Raw genomic sequence first — 22,735 nt, 5'->3', positions numbered from 1 at the left:
AGGCCTAAAGCAATGGAGAGAAGGAGCAAGTGGGGTTCATTACGCTGCTGAACCAAGTGGCAACAAGGATCCTAAAAGAATGAAATGCATTTGAAAATGGACAAATTAATTGTTTCGGCAACACTTTCAGTCTGAAAAATGATCCGGCTTCTTTTGCAGCATGAAAGCAAAACATCAAACACATCGCTTTATAATAACTTCAGCAGCAAAAGACGAACCATATACACGGTGATACAGCGGTTTGGATTGCCACCTTGCAGGATGAAGGTTCTGGGTTCGAGCCGGAGGCTTTCTGTGTGGAGTTTGCATATTCACCCTGCGCCCGTAGTTTACTCCCGGTGCTCCAGCTTCCTCCCGTGGTCCAAAGACATGCTAGTTACGTTAATTGGTGTGGATGTGAAAGGTTGTCTGTCTCTCTGTGTTAGCCTGATGACCTGTCTAAGGTGCACCCTGCCTCTCGCCCAACAACAGCCAGGATAAGCTCCAGTCGTCTCCCATTGACGTGTACTATATTCTGGCCATGAACCGTCAAGGAAGCAATCTGTGCCCAAGCCACATTCACTCAGCTGCCAATTAATTACGTACACATAGGGAAAAAATAAATGAACAACCCAGCAATAAAGCAAGATTTCACAAAGTTACAAGATGTTTAGCGTTTTATTTAAACTGATCAAATGTAAACACAAAACTGAAAAAATATCTTCCAGCGTATCTGTGAAGATTCTCAGTTATCCAGGTCATGGCTAAACAAAGGCAACAGGGCTTGAGTTTCATAAAGATGTTTCTTTGCTCATCCGACCCCAAAGGAGATTAATTGCCTGGGAGAGAGAGGAGAAACATCTTCAGGAAATCCAAGCAAGTCCAGTTGCTTTTTTTTAGCGTTTCGATATCTCTCACTATGAAATGCTCAGCAGAACCACAAACTGCAGCTTTTAAAATGATATCAATATTTAACATTTAAAGCAGCAGATTACCTGAGTCATAGTCCAACGTTACAAGACAGAATCCAATAATCTCCAATACAAGGAACATTCGGCAACATAAGCATAAGAAAGAAGGAGCATCTCCTTTTCTTACAGGTTCATCATCAATACGGAATAACCCCCTATTAAAACTAGGGGGAAAGGTGTTCTTCTGGAGAGAGTGGCATACTAAAGGAATCGAGCATATCCAATGTCTCTACCACAACAATGTTTTAAAATCATTTGAAGAGTTAAAGGAAACATAAAACTTGCATAACAGAGATTTTTGGAAATTTTTACAGCTCAGGGATTGCATGTCTAAGGCAACCCCCAGAAGTGTTGAGCTGCCAATCCAATCGCCTATCTCCTCTAAATTTATATTATTAAGTACAACACCTCACCTTGTGAGTAAAATCTACTCACTTAAATCATCTTACTAGTGAGGTTTAAGGATAGTACAACAGGCTTAAAGGCTGCGTAGGAAAGAGACTTGGGAATAACTTATGAGGAGGAAGAATGGAGCAGGATGACTGTGGAGATGCGATGAGAGATGCCAGGTCCAAACTCATCCAGTTTAAAATATTCAATAGACCATACTGGACACCAGTGAGGATGAATAGACTTGGGCTAAGTGAGTCAAACCTGCGCTGGCGCTGCAAAGCAGATAAAGGAGACCTTCTCCACATGTTTCTTCACTGCCCCAACTTAACTGTCTACTGGCAGAGGGTTACAGAAAAGATCATAGATAGTCTAGGTATGAATATCAATCTTACTCCCACATTATGTCTCCTGAATAGTATGAAAGGAAATGAGAGAATAAATGAGAAAAAAAAAAAAAAAAAAACACAGTGGCTAAAGGTAACACTTACCACTGCTAAAAGAGTCATATTGATGCAGTTGGTAGGAAAAGATAACCCGACCTACTCTGAACGGCTCAATGCATTAACAGAAACAGCCTCATATGAACAATTACGGTAGTATATAAAATAAATGGTAAGACAGATATTTACACAGAAATTTGGGAACCATTTTTAACACAAATCAATGTTAAAAATGGTTACCAAAAGTGTTACCATTACTCAATTTCAAATGAACTCTATAGTGAATGTATATTTATATGGTGGAGCTCACACTGTCACAGGTCATTTTTTCTGTTATAATTCAGTGATGTGTAGGAGAAGCCTTTCATGTAAAAATGTGTGTTGGTCTTAGTTATTTTGTGTATGAATGTATGATGGGTATTTGTTAACACAAAAATGAATAAAATGTAAAATAAGGATATTAATCTGCACCTCTCAGCTTTGGCTCACTGCACTGTAGCTAATAGACCTGTCTCTGTATATTTATTCAAATCATGTCAAGTTTAATCAGAAAGTTACACACAGTAAAAGGTAACTTCTGCAACAGATGATGCTCCAGTGGTCAAGGATGAAATCACGAGAACTGTCCAATCAACGAGTTACAGACGTGCCATTTCTTCTGACTGAGAGAGAAAACCAAATGTAATAGTAAACTGGGAATCTTTCAATAAAAATAAGACTGATGAAGCATCGTCCTATAGTGAGGAGCTTTCCTTTTGTGACATTTCATGGCCCAACAACTCACTGATTATTTAATATTCACTAACGTAACTGTCATTGCTGCTGCATTTCAAAAGTATTTTCATCAAAGCTTTTGCACAACCACAAACGGTTGATGGTGACTGTTTGATGAGTAAGAAGACAAGAGTTTACAGCTTAAAAATAAACACAATAAAATGAATATTTCTCTGGAGCAGAGATGATTACATAAATCACTAAAATGAGTCTGGGCTCCGCTTCCTCCTCCATGCATTTCTGCCTGCGTAGTGTTTGACTGTGGCTGCTGTGAGTGCTTTAATGAGGCACTGATTCATTGTTTGATGTGACATAATATGTCAAGTCCTCGTCCTTCCGAGCTCTCTTTTAATGAGCGCCTGCTGGCACCCGAAACTGGCGACAACGCATCATGACACAGGATAGCGACCAAAATGATCAAGAAAGAATTTTTCTTCTTCTCTCGTATCATCGCTACATTCAAGGCTATTGTCAGGGGACTGTTAAAACCTCATTTGTAATTCCTTCCTTTCAACATCCTTCATTTTAACGACAAGAAATCCACCAGAGACAATAACAATAGGACAGGAACATTTCCAGTGCTTAGCCAGCCATATTTGAGTCTGTGATGAGTTCAAGGTCTGACACAAGGAAGGATGTGTATTAATTGTAGCTAAACATAGTAAAGACCTTGTGCCTTTTTAAACACTTTTCCTGGTGTGATCACGGAGGACAGTCAGAAAGATACAAGTCACACAGCAAAGCTAGTAAACTATGGGGGGAGGTGTCTATTCACATGCATGCTGATGCATGTTCAAGCGTCAATCTTTTGGATAAGTTTAGTTTTAGTTAGTTATTTGCTAAATACACTATAGAAACAGGATGTGACATAATAGCGAACACCAGTTGCCAGGCCTGATCCACAGAGGCCCCTCCCCTCAACCCATAGGACCCAAAGGCCCCCACTAACAACATCCTTATGCCAGACACCACAGGACACCCTCAGAAGACCCATGTCCATTCTCTGATGAGTCACAACTGTTTTGGGGGCACAAGGGAGACCGACACAATATTAAGAAGGTCATAATGTTATGGCTGATCGGTGTAGTATTTTTTCTCTTTCCATGACAACTTGGCAAACTCCATCTGCTGCCGAAGGCCATTGAATGTGGCTTCTTTGGGCAAAGAAGTAATACGTACCCAAATAGTAAATGTCTTGTTGTTGTTGTTGTTTCAGCGCATCAGACATCTCCAATTTATCTGTGAAATTTGTACGGCCGAAATCTAATAACCAACTAATTTGAAATTCCTCACATTATCCCATTTCTGTTCACCTCAGCTCAGTGTTCATTTTCGTGTTAACTGCAAACTCAAGAGGAGCCTTCATCGCTGAGATACTAGCAGCAGCCAAGTGCTTCTATTTTTAATCATAAAAATTACACACTCTCCATTTCTTTTTTGCTAAAATAAGAAGCAATAAAAAAACATCAACCCATTATGCCATTAAAATGCAACACATGTTTGTGTGAGTACACAATCAGTTCTGGAAAAAAAAAAAAAAAACCTCAGCAACAAAATAAGCATGATGTTAGTGGAGTATCTCAAAGTTTAATGTGACTGTACAAAATGAAGGGCCAAATGATATATTAAAGCTCAAAGTTAATCATTTGTAAATTTAAACATGAGTGTGCCATATTAATAAATGGCTATACGGAGAAATATGACAGTACACTTTGTTGCACAGTTTGTCATATAGCCTTGGTTTGGTCATGACTGAACAGTATCTAAACCACATTTGTTATTTGAATTATTGTATTTGTGTTGAGGGGAAATGTAATTTTAAATAATGTTACTTTAAATAATTAAAAACATTTTTGAATTTCTAAAAAAAAAAATAAATAAAAAAAAATATGAAGCCAGTGCCAAAAACTGCAGTTCAGCAAATGGCCACATGAGGATGGTGTGAAAGGTAAATGGTAAATGGTCCTATTTTTATATAGCGCCTCTCCACCTATTGGTACCCAAAGTGTTTTACATTCACAGTGACACATCTACCCGTTCGCTCACACAAGCAAACACACATTTACTGCACTGGGAGCAACTGATGGTTCAGAGTCTTGCTCAAGAACACGTCAGCATGTGGCATGTTCCAGGGGATTGACTTTTGGTCTCTGTAGCTACTTTCATGACATCTGTGTGAGTGTTTACATAACTCATTGTATTTAGGCTTAAAATTATTTATTATTACCGGAGTGGTTGCACTGAGTGACAGGTGGGCGCCTTCACAGGTTGCAGGTTGCTTAGGTGTCACCCACCATGCCATCTCTTTGACCGTTCTTAAATAAGACAGGAGTAACGCTTGTTACATACATTTGTTCTGCGAGAACAAACTTTTCGATTCTAGCGGCGTATGTAACAGCCTTAAAGGGGAACTCCGGCGCAAAATGAACCTGGGGTTAATAACACATGTGTACCGAGTTCGACCGTTCTCTGGTATTTGTTTTCATGCATTTGTTTTGTTAGTCAAATGTGACCAGTTTTCTTGCAAACCGCTAATTAGCGTATGACGCTAGCCTTCGGGGCACACCTACACATAAAAAGAAATCGCTATTTCTATACTACTAACAAGGCTCACAATATCACCACACTTACACGGTAGCATAACTAGGGTCTCTACATGTAAACCGAAGCATTGAGAACTTTACAAGTATACAGGCAGTTTATTAAAAAAGGAACACAGTACCGTTCATGTCTGGCTCGCATATCCAGGCGGGCGCCATCTTGGGGAAACTGAACTGTCTGTTGCCGGAAGAAAGCACTGAGAGCATAGAGAAGCACTGAACGAAGAGAGTTCCCCTTTAAGGCGACGCAAAGATGGCAACGGCCAGTACCGCCCACATTCAGCTTCCATACTGCTCTTCAGGACACCTATAGGTCATGGGTGACACCACTGAGGAGCAACATTTTCAAGCTGGTAAAGGTAACTGGATGATACCATCATGCTAGTAAAATTAAGTGAACTACTGTTTGATCGAAGATTGCTCCGAGACGTAAAGTATCTGGCTGCTAAGACTGATTAGAGTATCATGCATATCTCTCTTATTCTAAACAACTAACTCTTCAATTAGAGGATAAACTACAGAGCCCTGTCCTCTGTAACCTGTAACCTGTAATCTGTCCTCTACACACCTCACCCCTCAGCCCAGCCAGATGCTGCCAACTTCCAACAAACAGCTGCAGCCCAAGGTCACCCCCCTCCCTCTTACAAACGGAAGCGCACACAAAAAAAACAGCCACACGGTGTCTGTGTATATCTATTTCAGCTTTGAGGAACAGCAGAAACACCTTTTATCAACTTATAACATTACCCGCCGAGGGTTTTAAAAATATTCGCTCAAACTTTGTGTGCGCTCTTCGTTCTGAAAACAGTTATCTGAAGACATTACAGTCAGAATATGGCATTTTACAGTGATGGTTTACTGATTAAACAGTCCCAGCTACCGTATATGGCTCCACACTGAAGCTCTATATTGAGGACACAGATAAACATAAAAGAATAAAACACTGTTTTCCTTCTAAGAGCTGAATGAGATTTGGGTCAGTTTCAGGTCAGGTTTACAAAGGCAGCACAACACAAGATAAGACAGTATGAGAGTTACACAAGTATTTAAAGTGAGTTTAGCTGGCACCAACAGCTCAGACAAAAAATGTTTCCATCATTATGTCGCTTTGTTAAAAAGAGTCTAAATTTACTGTGGAAATGCAGCGTTTCAGAGGCACAGCTGGAGGAAAAACAGCAAGTGATTTGATGCGTGGAGGCATGTGTCAGATTGTGGTAGATTTGTACGCGAGTGCCCGCCGGAGGACTGGAGGAAAATATTGGTTTATAGGACGGCTCATGTGATAGGCTGAGCCACTGGCCATGAGCAGAAAGTCAAACATGACTTTCGTACAGCAGGACTTCAGAGACGCTGCCTATAGAAACAAATTCAACATGTGTTTAAGAGGAAGTGGAGGGTAGTTACTTATTGAAAAGAAATGGCTGAAGGGATGAAATGTTTAGTTAATAAACTAATAGAACAGCGTTTTTGATCATGAAATGAGTCATTAATCCATTAAAATGGGTCACCAGTTTGAAACTATAATAGTCCACTAAGCTTGAGGACGACTTCATTACCTGTTTGTTCAGCTGTATAAAACCTTCTTAAGCTCTGGAGGGAAATTTTAAATATGAAAAAATATCTTAACATTATCATCTGAGTCACCTTAGTTTCTGAATATTTCTAAGAGACCGGCTGCAGCTGAGCTGTGTGGCTCTAAAGGAGTGGACATTTAAAGGAAACATAAGATCCAGCATTTCTGAAGTGTGACTCAGATAATCTAAACACTTTCATAGAGTGAGCGGTTGTCACTGTCAGTTTAAGTATAAGTGTGACAAAGTTGCCACAGCCTGAATCACTCGTAGCCAGGTTGGTACATTCTCATTTACATAGACTTCATATTTATAAGGAGCAGACACGGGAACAGCCACTCAACTGAAAGCACCTTCAAAGTCAGGTGATCTTAACTTTTTCTAGTGTGTGTTCTAAGTGCAACGCTAAATCAATGGACGGATGGTTGATCAAATGTTGAAATATAATACATAATATATACCCATCAGCCACAACATTAAGATCACTGATAGGAGAAGTAAATAACATTGACCATCTTGTGACAATACAATGTTCTGCTGGGAAACTTTTGGACCTGGCATTCATGTGGCTGTTACTTAGACATGTAGCACCCACCTAGACCAGACCAGGCACCCCCACCCCATAGCAATGACACTCCTTGATGGCAGCAGCCATCCCCAGCAGGATGCAGCCTGACACAGGCATCCAAATTCACTAAATCCCAAATTGATCAAGTGTCTGTGAGATGTACTGGAACAAGCCTGATCCTCAGAGGCCCCTCCCCTCAACCCACAGAACCCAAAGGCCCCCACTAACAACATCCTGTTGCCAGACACCACAGGACACCATCAGAAGGCCCATGCCCATTCTCGGATGAGTCAACTGTTTTGGAGGCACAAGGGAGACCTACACAATATTAGGAAGGTGGTCATAATGTTATGCCTGATCAGTGTGTATACCTTTGGGTCTTTTTGATCAGACAAAACAAGAAATTCAAGTTACTTCAGCTTTGACGCTGGTGTCAGAAGTTACAAACTACAACTAGTTAGTAATTAATAATAAAAACTGCAGACTGACTTTGTTCATCCAAGTTTCAAACAAAGTGTTGCACACAACAGCAACATGTATTTCTTTCTTGTTGTGCTGCATGGCTGAAAACAGAGACATTTCCCACGCAACACCTTTCACCTTCATTACTGTGGCATTCTCCGCTTCCTCACTGTGACTAACTTAGACCACCGCAACCGGAACCATCTTCAAGCATCTTGACAGTAATGAGAATATCAGATGGAAGAAGCCAGTTCCTGCAAAGCTGCTTTGATTTAGATAAGGCGTCCTTCCACTTGACACACAAAGATATACGACTGGGAACAGAGGAGGAGATAATGTGGATGCTAGGAGCCACAATCACACACACAGATGCACAAGGCACATGAGGGTTTTTGAACCTTCTCCTCCACCTGCTCAAAGTTGTCAGTGCTCCATGGTGGGGTTTCACTTTTTCACCTCTTGCAGGGTAAGAACTCAGGGAACAAGACCATGGGAAAGCTTGGCTGGCCCCTCTAAACCTCAAAGATCAAAGCTGGATCTGCTTACTGACTCAAGTCGCTGTGTGTATGGTAGGGTGTAGGTGTAACATGGAGAAGACAAACCTTTCCTTTGAAGATAGGGTTAGGGTTAGGGTTAGGGAAACACTGGCAACACTGACTGCACATCTGTGTCGCCATCACATAGCCATATGATATGACTGGAAGCAGGATTGCTGAGCAGGTAACAATTTAATCCACCATGTGGGCTGCAACTAAATGAAAACAACAACAAAACACTCAGACAGCCCAAAATGATCAAAAAAACGTGACCTCACAAACAAGGTACCTACTGAACCATTGGCTAATTGCATTGTTGCATCTACAGTATGACTTTACTCAAGATCAGATCATTTGTAATTAGACTCTCAAAGGCGCCAAGCTGTCATAGAGATCTACAGTGAATGTCACCAGGATGAAAATGAGAAATTTAACTTCAACAGACACCTCTCATATCATCACCAAAGCCAGCGTCACTGAAGGTTTTACTCGCCTACAACTTCAATATAAAAGTCTGTAACTCATGAAACAGCAAGCCTCCCTGAGTCTTTTGGACTCATCATGATCATACTACACGATTCTACCACTGGAGGGCTCTGTATGAAATTGCAGCTCGACTCACTGAAACATGTCTGCAATAAACCAACCACTCCCAGCTGTTTTATAATGCCACTTAGTTGCTACACAAATGCAGATCAACACATGAAAAGTTACTGAATGCTACAACCATGGTTTTAAAGTTTAGTGGTGGTTTATATGAGATAAACATTAGAAAATTCTTTAAAACTAAATATACGTGACAATAGTGTGTTAATGTCATTGACTAAACCCGAATACATTTACATTTTTTCCACACAAAAATCAGTTCATTATAAAAATAACCAGCAACTATTCAATTAATTCTATTGGTCACTTTTCAAGCAGTTTCTGTTTCCAGTCTCTTAAACCTGAGTCTCTTTAGGCTGTCTCTGTTTATTGTCAGATTAAGGTGAAACCTTTGAGTTTTGGACCGTACACTGATGTTTAACAGACCAAAAGATTATTTAAATAATCGCTTTTTAAATCACTTTGTTGTCCCTCTGAGAGACGGTAGGTTTGGCACGACGCTTCGCTAGACCAAACAAAAGTCTGGACTTTGTCTGCGTCTCAGTTCTCTGAGGAAGTTCCAGGAAAAATATTTCATAGCAGAACAGCTTACGTAACACTCGGAGATTTGTCAATTCATTGTTAATTTTTTTTTCTGGCTGAAAAAGTCCAGCATACTGTCTGTTTTGTTTTAGTGAGCGTCTCTCTCACCATAAACTACTTCTTTTTCTGTTGTTTTAGTAAAGCAGCAATTCTGCAACAGAGATATAAACATAAGAGGGACTTTTCAAGTCTGAGCAAGTTACCTTGATTCTCATGGGATTAGCATAACTTTTTACCCCGTAACTCTTTAAATATTAACAAGGTTCTGTCAGTAGAAACCTCATATACTTTTAACAGCTCTTGTGTAGTCATCGCTGCAAACACTGGTAAACCTAGAGCTGCAGGCACTCATAAACTAAGATAACTTTTCTGTACCACCAACTTGGCCACTGTGCTATTGTCTGAAGTTGGCTTGTAGAATGATATCTTAGTGTTTAACTACTACACACAGTACGCTTTCAGATTAAGCAGCAGTGTGAACATCAGTGTCAGGGTATCAGATGATAGTGCATAAAGTGTTTCACACACTGGTAAACCCTGCATGGTCCGGTCAGCCTCTCAAGAGCTTATGAGCAACCTGAATCTCTGGAGATTGACAGACTAGGAGGAGGGGAGGGATAGAGAGATCAACAGCAGGAGAAATCCTCTAAGGATGATCTGCAAACCTTTCCCCTCGGCTAAACAACACACCACATAATAAGAAAACGGTGCCCGCTAATGTTCATAGGAGCATTTCAGTTTAGAGTCAAATCAGTGCAGACCACTCCTTTATAGAAACATTTTCAGCTCTGCAAGGCGTCCTTCTCCAGCTGATCCAAAAGCCAGGTTGATGACAGAGGAGCTCTGGGAAAATTAGAACGTCTCTCACACTACATGCAATTTGCATCTTAAGGAAGGTGTAATTACTGCGGCTACAAACCACAACAACAACAAAAAAAGAAACTGCCTAAAAGTAGAACAGTGACAGGCCTGTAATGTTAAGTAATCCCCTCCAGATGTGTGACTCCAGGAGGAGCGCAGCTTAAATGTCAATTTATTTCCAGTATGTGACACTCAATGAGAATGTGTGTGTTTGATAGACTTGGTAGCCTCATGCATGGGTGCAACCGCATGTGCATGTTAGAGCAGCAGAGATAGATGGACTAATAGAGAGAGAAGCCAAAGGCAAGCTCTTAAAACTCAAGCTACCGTGCAGGGGTGCAGGAGGCAGACACTGGCACAGACAGGAGAAGAGATTTAGTAGTATTGTAAGTAGGTTGTTGTGACTGGCTACTAATAGTCTCACAGCAAACAATCCTTAATCTGAAGTGTCCCACTCAATTTGAATCCTTTTAGCAGCTTTCTTAGTCTAGTTAGCAATGGAAGTTACTGTAGAAATAGGCATATGCACCAAATGGACTTCTTCTAGTCTATGATCACAACAGAAAAACAAGGTCACCTGGAGCGCTGCTGTCAACTTCACTAGAAAATGCAGTTTGTTTTTGTTTGACGTTAATAGACCTTGTAAAACTGGAGATATGATAGTGGCGATAGGATGGGCAGGCGTTTCTTGTCCCTTCTCCATTAACTGACTACCATTCAGGGATTTGGCAAGTCACAGATTTGCTTCTGATCTGCTAACATACTCTCAGAACAATAAAGTGATAGCTAATAAGAAACTGCCAGTGCCATTCTGCCAGTTGTGTCTCCACGCTGCAAACCTCTAAGTTTCACTCAGAGGAGGTACTGACTTACTGTCTGGGAGCAAAAGACAAAAGTCTGCACAAAACTGAAACCACAGAATACAAAAAAAGAGCGCGTCTGTGGCTTTTTTATTGAGTGAGTGTCATGTTTAGGCTAGCATACTGTAAACTACTGTAGTCAAAGGTGTGAATACGCCACGCCTGTTCACCTATGATTACACCTGCTGTACTTTGGAAGAACGAAGCGATAAAGAGAGAAGAGAAACTGTCAGAGCACGTGACTCCGGTCAGTTTCAGGGTGGGTCTCCTCATTTAAACATTAAACAATCACCTGCAATTGATTCTTAACGAAACTAGACACACAGACACTATCTACTCCAAAACATATGACATAAACTCTCGTACTGAGGCCTATTCAGAGCCAATATGTTTCCTGTTTTCTGATTTTGTGTTGGTGTTTTTATGTCAGTATGATGCACATGCAAGCACCCAGATGCAGATGACATACTTTCAATACTTAAATAACAAATAATCATTAAGAAAAAAATGTGTTAAAGATAAGAGCTGGAGGTTTGAGATGAAACAAGCGGTGTCTATTCAAAAGACCACGTGTGGTGTTCAGAGAACTGAAAGCTGGGAATGCACCTCCACTCGAAACCATCCAGCCACCATCACACAGAACTAAACCAATGGTGCGTTCAGGTGTCCTCTGTTAGCTCATAAAGCTCCCAGGGAGTTGGTTAAAGCTAGACGAAAGAAGACGATGACAAAACGTGTACTCATTTAATGGTAATTATTTCCATTTCATTCCACATTTATGACACATGTGGTAGAGGATATAACAGCTTATGTGGTGATTAGCAACATAACAGTGTTGTTAACATTTATTTGCCCAGTTTAGAAAAAGAGCTTTTTTCTTGCAGGTTTGAGATGTAATTGGTCAGTTTGGGGCATACTACTGCAGTCGCCCGTCTATGCACAGAAACGTGCCGTCTATTCGCTGCTTTCTCTGAGCGTAAATATGAAACTGTAAGGACATGTGAACCGCACATTCTGTACTCCAGACATCCCAAAGGCTCTCTGTGTTTGTTACTGATAATGTAACTTTAGTGCCATGGAGGAGTATCTCTTCATGAACCTACAGACATGGACATACTCTCCTTTATCGCCTGCAGCATTCCTTTCAAGCTGAGGTCATTCCAAACATTTAAGCGCTTTTTTTTTTTCCAGAAATACACAATCTCAGAACCCCGGCCGCTTCCTGAAACACAGGTGAATTATTCCCTTGATAAGAAAAACATTGCGTGTCTGTGTTTCCCTGTGGGGTAACACCTGTTTACTACACCAGCAAAATAATGCTCCCTCAAGTTTCCAGGAAAACACACACACACACACACACAAACACTAAATATGCTAGTATTTTATTTTCACAGTGCACTTTTACTGCTTTTAAATACTGTTACACTTACACACTGTACAGGCCGGACAACAACCTAGTATCACATTGACTTTCAGTCATATTACGTAATTGGGTTTTTTACAACACGATTATATCATGCACATTATTTATTGCCTTGCCTTTTTTGTGGAAGATCCCTTGCCTCAATACATTTTGGGAGCTCTCAAAAACAGTTCAGTGCAGCTAGAAAACTGATGATCTGGTTATTTAAAAAATAAATAAATATCCTTTTATTTCATTAACATTTTGACTAACTTTCCAATTATCAATGGGATTTATTTTGCTTTTGTTACAATTTCATTTTTAGCACTTTGAACGTGAATTTGATAGATTTCACTTTGTCAGCATTTCCTGTATCACGTTATATATGAATATTGGATAAATACTATTAATGATAACACAGCTACATAACCCTCCCCTGTGTGTATAAATGTAGTAATTTATTACAGCTGACTTGATGGCACAATGTGACACATTCTGTATATAGTTATAAAAGTTTTACAGCCTTTCAACATTGAAGAGCAAAGTACTGGAACCAATTTATGCATACTGGTGCTTACTAGAGGAGAAACAATTATTCATTTAATCAGTTAGTTGCTCTACAAAAACATTTGGATAATCAGTGACTACAGTTTCTGCTCTGGTTCCAAGACGGAATATTTTCTGGTTCACTTAGGGATCTATACACTGATCAGGCATAACATTATGACCACCTTCCTGATATTGGTTTGGTATTCCTTGTGCCTCCAAAACAGTTTTGACTCATTAGAGAATGGACATGGGCCTTCTGAGGGTGTCCTGTGGTGTCTGACAGCAGAATGTTGTTAGGTCCGGTCTGGTTTAAGTGGGTGGCACAAGCAACATCCACACGAATGCCAGGTCGTGAAAGTTTCCCAGCAGAACACTGAATTGTCACAAGACGGTCAATGTTATAAGCTTGTCTTGTCAGTGGTTTTAATGTTGTGGCTGATCGATGTATGTCTCAATACTATAGGTCTCATTATGGTTAATTATGGAAATTTTACAAACCTGTCTGTCAAAATGACGTCAACTTTCTTGTTTGCAACCTCTGCCAAGAAAAATGTCCCTCACTATGTTTTTGTAACGAAGGAAAGCAAACTTCTATCATTTTAAATATCAAAACAGGAGCAGCACAACACAACACTATTGTGAACTAGTCATGTCATGAACTATCTGACCAAAGAATAAAGTGCCTGGATTTTGTAAACGCTGTTACGTGGCCACAGAGAGGAAACAATGACGGCCTCTCTGTGCATCACATCCACAGTACTGATGGATGTTTCTTGTTACCCCTCTGGCCTGCGTTCCATCCTAACCTCATTGCTGCAATACCTGAGGCGCAGTCTGTGAAATGCACAGCCATTTGTTGGAGCGTAAATGACACAAGCTGCGTGCATTCGGCGGTGCAGTTCCTTGGCTGGTACGCAGCCACTTTAGGAGAGTCACTACATCGAGGCCAAACTACAATTCCAGCGTATAAGCCTTATACAGTATGCACACGAGCAAACAGCTTTTTAGACAGATCCTCTGAAGACACCCACACCAACGTTTCTTATCATGTCAGACTGATGTTCATAAGCACTTGAAAGGAGACAAACACACAAAACATCTAAGAGGCCTCAACGGTGTCTAAAACACCGAGCTCATGAAATGAACAGTGGATGAGGAAGGAAAAGGAGAAAGCAAAGGGAACAGAGGGACGGAGGAACGACGGCTGCAGGTTTCATCACAAGCCTCTGACAAGCCTTTCAGGGGTATGCTTACATGCTGTCGGTTGCATTTAATCAAGACTGGCAAAGTCTTCATGCTTAAGAAAATGCTAGCGTTCTGGGACGAGCTCGTCGCTGAAGATATACACTATATTACCAAAAGTATTCGCTCACCTGCCTTTACTCATTCTATGAACTGAAGTGCCATCCCATTCCTAACTCATAGAATTCAATATGATGTTGGTCCACCTTTTGCAGCTATTACAGCTTCAACTCTTCTGGGAAGACTGTCCACAAGGTTGAGGAGAGTGTTTATAGGAATTTTTGACCATTCTTCCAAAAGCGCATTGGTGAGGTCACACACTGATGTTGGTCGAGAAGGCCTGGCTCTCAGTCTCCGCTCTAATTCATCCCAAAGGTGTTCTATCGGGTTCAGGTCAGGACTCTGTGCAGGCCAGTCAAGTTCATCCACACCAGACTCTGTCATCCACGTCTTTATGGACCTTGCTTTGTGCACTGGTGCACAGTCATGTTGGAAGAGGAAGGGGCCCGCTCCAAACTGTTCCCACAAGGTTGGGAGCATGGAATTGTCCAAAATGTTTTGGTATCCTGAAGCATTCAATGTTCCTTTCACTGGAACTAAGGGGCCAAGCCCAGCTCCTGAAAAACAACCCCATACCATAATTCCTCCTCCACCAAATTTCACAGTTGGCACAATGCAATCTGAAATGTACCGTTCTCCTGGCAACCTCCAAACCCAGACTCGTCCATGAGATTGCCAGATGGTAAAGCGTGATTCATCACTCCAGAGAACGCGTCTCCACTGCTCTAGAGGCCAGTGGCGGCGTGCTTTACACCATTGCATCCGACGCCTTGCATTGCACTTGGTGATGTGTGGCTTGGCTGCAGCTGCTCGGCCATGGAAACCCATTCCATGAAGCTCTCTGCGTACTGTACTTGGGCTAATCTGAAGGTCACATGAAGTTTGTAGCTCTGTAGCAATTGACTGTGCAGAAAGTCGGCGACCTCTTTGCACTATGCGCTTCAGCATCCGCTGACCCCTCTCCGTCACTTTACGTGGCCTACCACTTCGTGGCTGAGTTGCTGTTTTTCCCAAACGCTTCCATTTTGTTATAATAGAGCTGACAGTTGACTGTGGAATATTTAGGAGCGAGGAAATTTCACGACTGGATTTGTTGCACAAGTGGCATCCTATGACAGTTCCACGCTGGAATTCACTGAGCTCCTGAGAGCGGCCCATTCTTTCACAAATGTCTTGTTTCACAGTCTGCATGCCTGAGTGCTTGAATTTATACACCTGGGGCCAGGCCAAGTGATTAGAACACCTGATTCTGATCATTTGAATGGGTGAGCGAATACTTTTGGTAATATAGTGTATGTGTGTGTGCGTCTCCAAAGCAATTGTGTCAGACTAGTTAATCACACACAAAAGCTGCAGACAGAATTTCAGTGACACAACTTAGCGCAACCTTTAATTCAGTCAGTTTTAAGATGCACGCGCTTGAATTAAACTTTGTTTTGTTTTAACCGTGTGCTGCTTTGGTTTAAACTGCAACTACCAAAAGGAATCAGTTCCTTTTTTTCCTGCAGTCATAGACACGGAAACATCATGCTCTCCAGAAGGTGCGAATGATACAGTGATACAGTATCTGTGTCGGTTTGTAAGATGGCCTTCATTCCAACAGCCTCTCAGGCAGTTAGCCATTTGCAGGGCCAACATGGTTAGCCATTGTTTGGTGCCATCTGTGACTTATCCGAGCGCTCCATATGGTACTCATGCCACGTTCCATTTACCTCGGAAGTCCGAGCTACGAATGACGTCACACCAGAGTTGAAGTCACAAAGCCTAGATGCAGTTGTTACCCATGGTTAGCTATACCAGCAGAGAGCAATGAATACTGTAGCAATTTTTTTTTAAAGTAAGAATCCCGGATATTTCTACAGACAGAAATTGGACAGTACTACGTGTACAACCTTATTTAAAGAGACACAATTTGTATCCATGAATCGAAATTTTGTCTTCCCAGTTAAACACCAAATCAAGTCAACAGTTCTGGTTATTTGCAGTCACCACATCTGACTCAAGCAGAAACCATTCGTTCCAGTAACCCTAACTCTAACCCTCTCCTTCCTGTAATGTGCAATCCAACTTACTTTTATTTGTGCAATAAAATATATGAAATGTGGCAAAAATAAAGTTAATTAATAAATGAAACAACCACGAACATCATCATTCATGTTTTCTCTACGTTTGACTGGCTTTCTTATCATCTGGTGGTGACTACACCTTCTGTAACTGCTTAAAGGCACCCAGCTCAAGAACTGGTGCCTCCAGCTATTTATCAAGATGTGCTCCACTTCTAATATTTGCATAACAGCACTGAATGGTTTATACTGTATAACAGAAAATGGGGAGATTGCAAATCTAGAACAATTCCATTTGCTTCTCTACACTAAAACATACAAACTCAGTCCCACATGTGCTCCACAAAGAGGAATAAGGATAAGGGAATCAGTTTGTGGATACTGCCAATGTGTAGTGTCAGCTATTAGTGAACATTAAAGTTGCCATGCCAAACAAAAACACAAGAAGTCTAAAAGGAGACCTGGGAGACTTGGATTAAACATGAACAAAACTGGGAATTTTATGTATAAAACTCTGCATAGTTTCATCAGGGTGTTACAATGAACTCCTGGCCCCACTCGTCAGGAATGCCTGGCATTCAGCAGGCTGGCCAGATTCCCTCTGGCTGGGTTCAGTTCAAGGCGAGATCCAAAGAGACCACGGGCCATTTGTCAAACACCTGGCCAAATCCCACTCATGATCAGCGTACCATAAACCCCCAGACCCTTTAGGTGCAGGAGGGTTTTGTGGTTCACTTAAAAAGCAAACAACTGAACTCGCAACAAGAATGGCCATATTGTAAAACAGGTGAACAACAGCTTTGTTCACACCCATTTCTTTATGTAATCCAGTCTGAATGGCTCTCACTGTCAATCCAGTCCTTTTTATGACGTGATGAACAACCTTTGCACCTTTACCCTTAAGCCACAGTTATCAAATGCTCCCTAAAATAGAGTCAGGATGCAAGACAATGGCGATAAAACGTTTCATAAGTGAACAGGATTCAAGTGGTGACGACACAGAAGAGCTACATAGGTGGGTCTTAACATGTCTGAAAGCACTCCCTCTTTGTACTTTAACCTGACAATTATGCCATACCATAAAACCATTTGTTTCTCACCTGGCGTTTTGTATTATTCAATCTTCAGGTAACCGCAGCCCATTGTGGAAATAGAACAGAAAATATGGCCTGAGTGTATTTGCACTGAATGCTTCTTTTGTTTGCAGCTGAGTTTGAATGAGCCGGTTTGTTTAAAACTGTGAGGTAGAGCCGTGAGGCAGAGAAGAGGTGAAAGGGACAGGTGCGTGCTGGTGTTCGGAATACAAGGAGAAGATAGTTATTGTAATCTTTATCTTTTATCCACAGAGTCAGCAGCTGTGGCAGCCGATCATAGTGCCTTAAAAGCTGTCACACCCTAATGACACAATTTGCATTTATAGGCCGCTCCTTCTTGACCTGATACATATATTTTTATATCCATTGTCCAAATTCAATCTAAAGTCGGGTCATGGTAGCAACAGGCTAAGCATGGTATTGCAGACATCCCTATCCCTAGCAGTGCATTCTGGCTCCTCGTGAGGAATCCCAAAGCATTTCCAGGCCATTTGAATATAAATGTATCCTTCCATCAAATTCTGGTCTGCCTCGGAGTCTCATCCCAGCTCGCTGTGCCCCGAAAAACCTCCACAGGGAGAAGCACATTTGGCATCCTCACCAGGAACAACCTGAACTGGCCCCTTTCGATGTCCATCTTCAATAAACATTCTTAAATCTACATCAGAAATGGTCTGCACTGAGCATCTTAGTATTACCCAAGGCACATAACTGTGTTTCCCATTCACTGATCCACACAACAGCAGCAGGTTTGTTGTGACCATGGAACGTGTATGTGGAGAGAATGCTGCCATCAGTGGACAAATTATTATAATGAATGATCAAATTTTTTATACATTCTTAAGAGTCAAAGTAATCCAGTGAATTTAGTTGTTTGAACTTCCATGGTTACGTTGCATACGGGAGTTGCTAAAATCCTATTTAGCATACATTCATAATTGCCAGTTTGGTATTTAGGCAACAAAAAACATTGTTTACGTTGCAGCCCACGGTGACTTACTGTATAGCAACATAATTCAAGATGATACCCTTTAAAGCTTCCAAATTATTCGAGGTAAGAGTCTGTGCCAGACTGTGAATTAGTCAGACTTATTCTACACCTCAATAAAAACCACAAATGAAGACCACAAGAGTGTAGTGTTCCCTGTCCTCCACAGGAATGCTCAGACTCCATTCCGTTGGTTCACTTTCTGCATTCCTCTGAGGGAGAAACACACCTGTAGGCACTAACCTTCCTACCTGCACACTCCGATAGTGTTTCTACCTATGGTACTGAGGTGATGTGGCCTCACGTAATAAGACCCGCGGCTCTTTGGAGAGAAAAGGAGAGCGATCCGATCCGTCCCAACAGTCATCTGGTCTGGAACAGCTTGGCTTGCTATCCCTTACCGGTTCTGCCTGGGAGCTCAACAGACTGCCGGACACAATGGAGGTCTTGTGAGCTGCTCAGATAATCTAAGAATACCCCCCACCCCCCTTTAATTAGAGACAAGAAGAATCTGCTGACTCACGCAAGAAACTAATGACAGACGGACCTGGGTATCCTTTATGTCTACGTTCGGAGTGTTGCAGCTTTCTTTAAATCTACAAAGTGTTTCCATAAGAGTTAGGAACAATTAGAAAATTGTTTGTGGATATTAAATACGTCCCATGGCATGATGGACTGATTATAAGTCAAACAAGCGCCTGTTCTGCAAACACATGGCAGCGTTAGTGCTGAGCTCTTGTCCCAGGGGCCGAGACTTCGGTTTCAGAGGTCAAACATTCAGCGTGCAGCCACTAATGGACATCCAGCACAAAGGAAAAAGATGCTACTCTGACACTAAAGCACAGTTATATAACACGGTTAATGATTTCCCAAGAGTGGAGGCACTGCAGCTTTATCAAATGTTGTGTACGTGCAAGCAAGAAATGAATGTGAGCGTGTTGGGAAAGACTTCTCAGAGGTGAAATACACAAAAATCTCCCTTTAGATTTGAATTTAACAATAACGTATCTTACACAGGCATCACGGGACATCCAGATTCAGGCGGGATAATGAATCCTCAATAGAAAGTGGACGGAAGAAGAAGGAAAAAAAAAAGAGCTAAAGCTTTAGTCTGAGGCTGCATCCCTCTCGCAGAGCGATGCAGATGCAGCAGACCGTGGGCATTGGGTCAAGCTCATCTAAAACACAGGGAGTACTTCCAGAAATAACCCCTGCCATCCACGAGTACGTCTCACTGACAATGTTCCCCTCGGTTTACATAAACACATTAATTTATGCAAAGAAGTTCAGCCGGAGAGAGTGGACAGTGAAACAGATGAGTGAAACAAGGATACTGTTTCTCTTCTCAACTCATTTTGTGGACAGGTGACCGGAAAGTCTAGACATTTGTGGACTAGATGAATCAGTTGAAATGCAATTTTGAACGGCAGTAAAAAAATAACAAGCCACATAATGTGAGAGTGTGAGTTGAGCCTTAAGATGGAGAAGGTATGAAAATGTGGGACATCTTTCTTAATTCACGTGACACAGAAGCAAAACTGGCACTATGCTGTGCTCGTGTGTCAGTGTAAGTGGCCTAATCCGTGACCCCGCAAGTCTGACCTAGAGTGGCTTTAGCAATGTTAGACAAATGAGGACGGGATGACTGTCAGGGCAGCTTCATGTCAAAGTCTGAGAAAACTCCAGGCTGCTGTGGAGGGAAGATGAGCAGCAGCAGCAGCAGCAGCAACAGCACTCCTGTCTGCCCTACTTCACCCCCTCATTCTCTGTCTGTGTGTGTGTTTATAATGTTGTGCCACATGGCAATTATATATAAAAAAAAAACTTTCACTGGGATTTGTCAACACTTTTGTGCTTCATCTTCACACACAAACACCCTGAATTCTGTCACACACTCAGTCTATATTCCATATTTAGGCCTGTCTTACCTTGACGCACGGTTTTCAACCTGATGGGATCTTTGCAGCATTTCATCAGAGTAAAAATGTCATAAAGGGGTAATCCAGACACAGAGAGGCCCTCGACCTCCAGGAGGAGCTCCCCTTCGCAGAGTTTACCGTACTGATAAACCACAGCATCCTCTCTAACTTGCCCGATGTATGCAAACTCTCCATTCTCCGCTCCCCCGCGCAGATCCACGTTCAACTCCCCGTACGCGTCCCGGACGATTGCGCACTCGTTCACTTTGGTGATCCAGTGGTTCTTCTTCTGAATGACTTTTGACATGGTGATTAACGTCCAAACCAAACCCGTTAAATCCGATGAACCGTGCCAAGACCGACCGACTCATACCACACAGGTTGTCCCACCAGAAAGAAAACTTCTTCAGGGTGTTTTGGTCCGAGGTGGAAGATTTTCACTCTTCTCCTGGGCCAAGACATGCTGCTCCCAGCGCACAGAGTAGATATCCCCGTGGATTAAAACCCAGATCGTTGCTGCTTCTGTTGTTGTTTCCGCATCTTTAACAACAACACACGCTCTGATTCCTCGCAAAGGGATCTAATCCGCTCTCAGATTGCCCGCTTCACATTCAAACACTCTTCTCCTCATTAATCTCCTACTTCAGCCTGCTTCCCTTATCTTTTTTAACTTTCCACCCGGAGAAAATTGTCACTCATCCCGTGAGCAGGTTCAGTTCTTCACGCAAGCGGCGGCGCCTTTAAGCAGGTAACACGACAAGTTCATCCTATTTGCTCCCGCGGTGGGGATGGAGAGAAGTAGTGGAAGCGGGGCGCATGCGTCCAGCTGCCTCTCCACGAGGAAAATCCTACCCCACCCCACACCTACCGGGTCCTGAACTGAAGCTCCTCCCCTACCGACGGCCAGCACGCGTTCCCAAACGGATTACAGCGATATCTACCTCTTAATCCCCGAGGAGCTGTTGTCTTTGGTCATAAATAATGAAAACACGCAGCAGGGAGCGGTTCAGTCTGGGAGCAGTTGCAGATTTAGATTTAAGGTCCTTGGCTCACAATCCGAAGTAACATGTATGTGACACTTGAACTGGAGATGTGATAAGGTCAGAACAAAGTTTAAACAGCTGTACAAATTCAAATTCTGGATTTAGGCCACTGTTGATTTGTTGGAATGAATTTAAACACCCAATTCTCCATTTAAACTCTAAATATCTTTTAGTGTGAATGTTTCATTACCAACCCATCAAACCCCTCAGACCTGATTATTAATAAACAAATAGTGAACAAATGTCCTTATTCCAAAATTTTACTTAGCAAAAAGTATATGAGTATCAGGCTCTGTGCACTTTAATTACTTTACCACGTATCCAGACAGAGAATTTATTATTTGTGCATTTTATTGATTTTCTATAGATCGAATGTACAAACTACAAACAAATATTTAAGAATAGCTAAACAGATTCTTAACTTACTATATTTTTAACAATTCAGATGTTTGTTTTTACAAACTTGTATTGCTTATCCTCCTTCAAGAAAATACACCAAACACATAATCTACATAAATGTAATGCTCAGTGCTACTTTGCGGCCCACTTAAGTTTGTTGAACTAGGCAGTTGCCTTTTTACCAACAATAATACCCCTGCTTTGGGTTTGTTTATTGTGCAAAAGTCTGTGGTTAGTGGGAATGTAGGGGGTTGCACCAAGACATGAGTTTGAAACCATGCATCTAAAGTAGTAACTTTGTGAAAATATGAAAAACCTTCAAACGGATTTTTGAAAGAGTACCACTCCCACCTTCTTCCTGTTAACTTCTTTCCACTGAGCCAGAGCAGGAATAACCAAAGTGAGGAAGTCACTTAAAGGTTTAGGAACAACTCGAGAAAAAAACAAAAACAAAAAAAAAACATGAAAAACAGCACAAGGTGTTGACCTGGCCTCCAAATTCACAAGATCCCAAACTGATCAAGTATCTGTGGGATGCACTGGAACAAGCCTGATCCACAGTGGCCCCTCCCCTCAACCCACAGTACACAATGGCCCCCACTAACAACATCCTGTTGCCAGGACACCCTCAGAAGACCCATGTCCATTCTCTAATGAGTCACAACTGTTTTGGAGATCTAGACAATATTAGTAAGGTGGCCATAATGTTATGCCTGATTGGTGTATAAGTACATTGTTTTTAAGTTTCTCAAAATTTCACTCTATAGGTCAGT

General features: G+C 41.7%; 1 protein-coding gene across 1 annotated transcript in view; it reads right to left on the bottom strand.

The window, feature by feature from the left end:
- The window catches only part of LOC311494918 (membrane-associated guanylate kinase, WW and PDZ domain-containing protein 1-like), a 93,540-nt gene extending 72,681 nt beyond the window's left edge, over positions 1-20,859 (bottom strand). The window contains exon 1 of the mRNA XM_084554194.1: positions 20,530-20,859. Within this exon, the coding sequence (XP_084410320.1) occupies positions 20,530-20,827 (298 nt within the window). The 5' untranslated portion in view covers positions 20,828-20,859. The remainder of the gene's footprint in view (positions 1-20,529) is intronic.
- Between the last annotated feature and the right edge of the window lie 1,876 nt (positions 20,860-22,735).

This window comes from Chelon labrosus, assembly GCF_963514085.1.
Source record: "Chelon labrosus genome assembly, chromosome: 10".
Lineage (NCBI taxonomy): Eukaryota > Metazoa > Chordata > Actinopteri > Mugiliformes > Mugilidae > Chelon > Chelon labrosus.
Note: the sequence above shows the minus strand (reverse complement) of the source record. Positions and strands in the feature narration are given on the sequence as shown.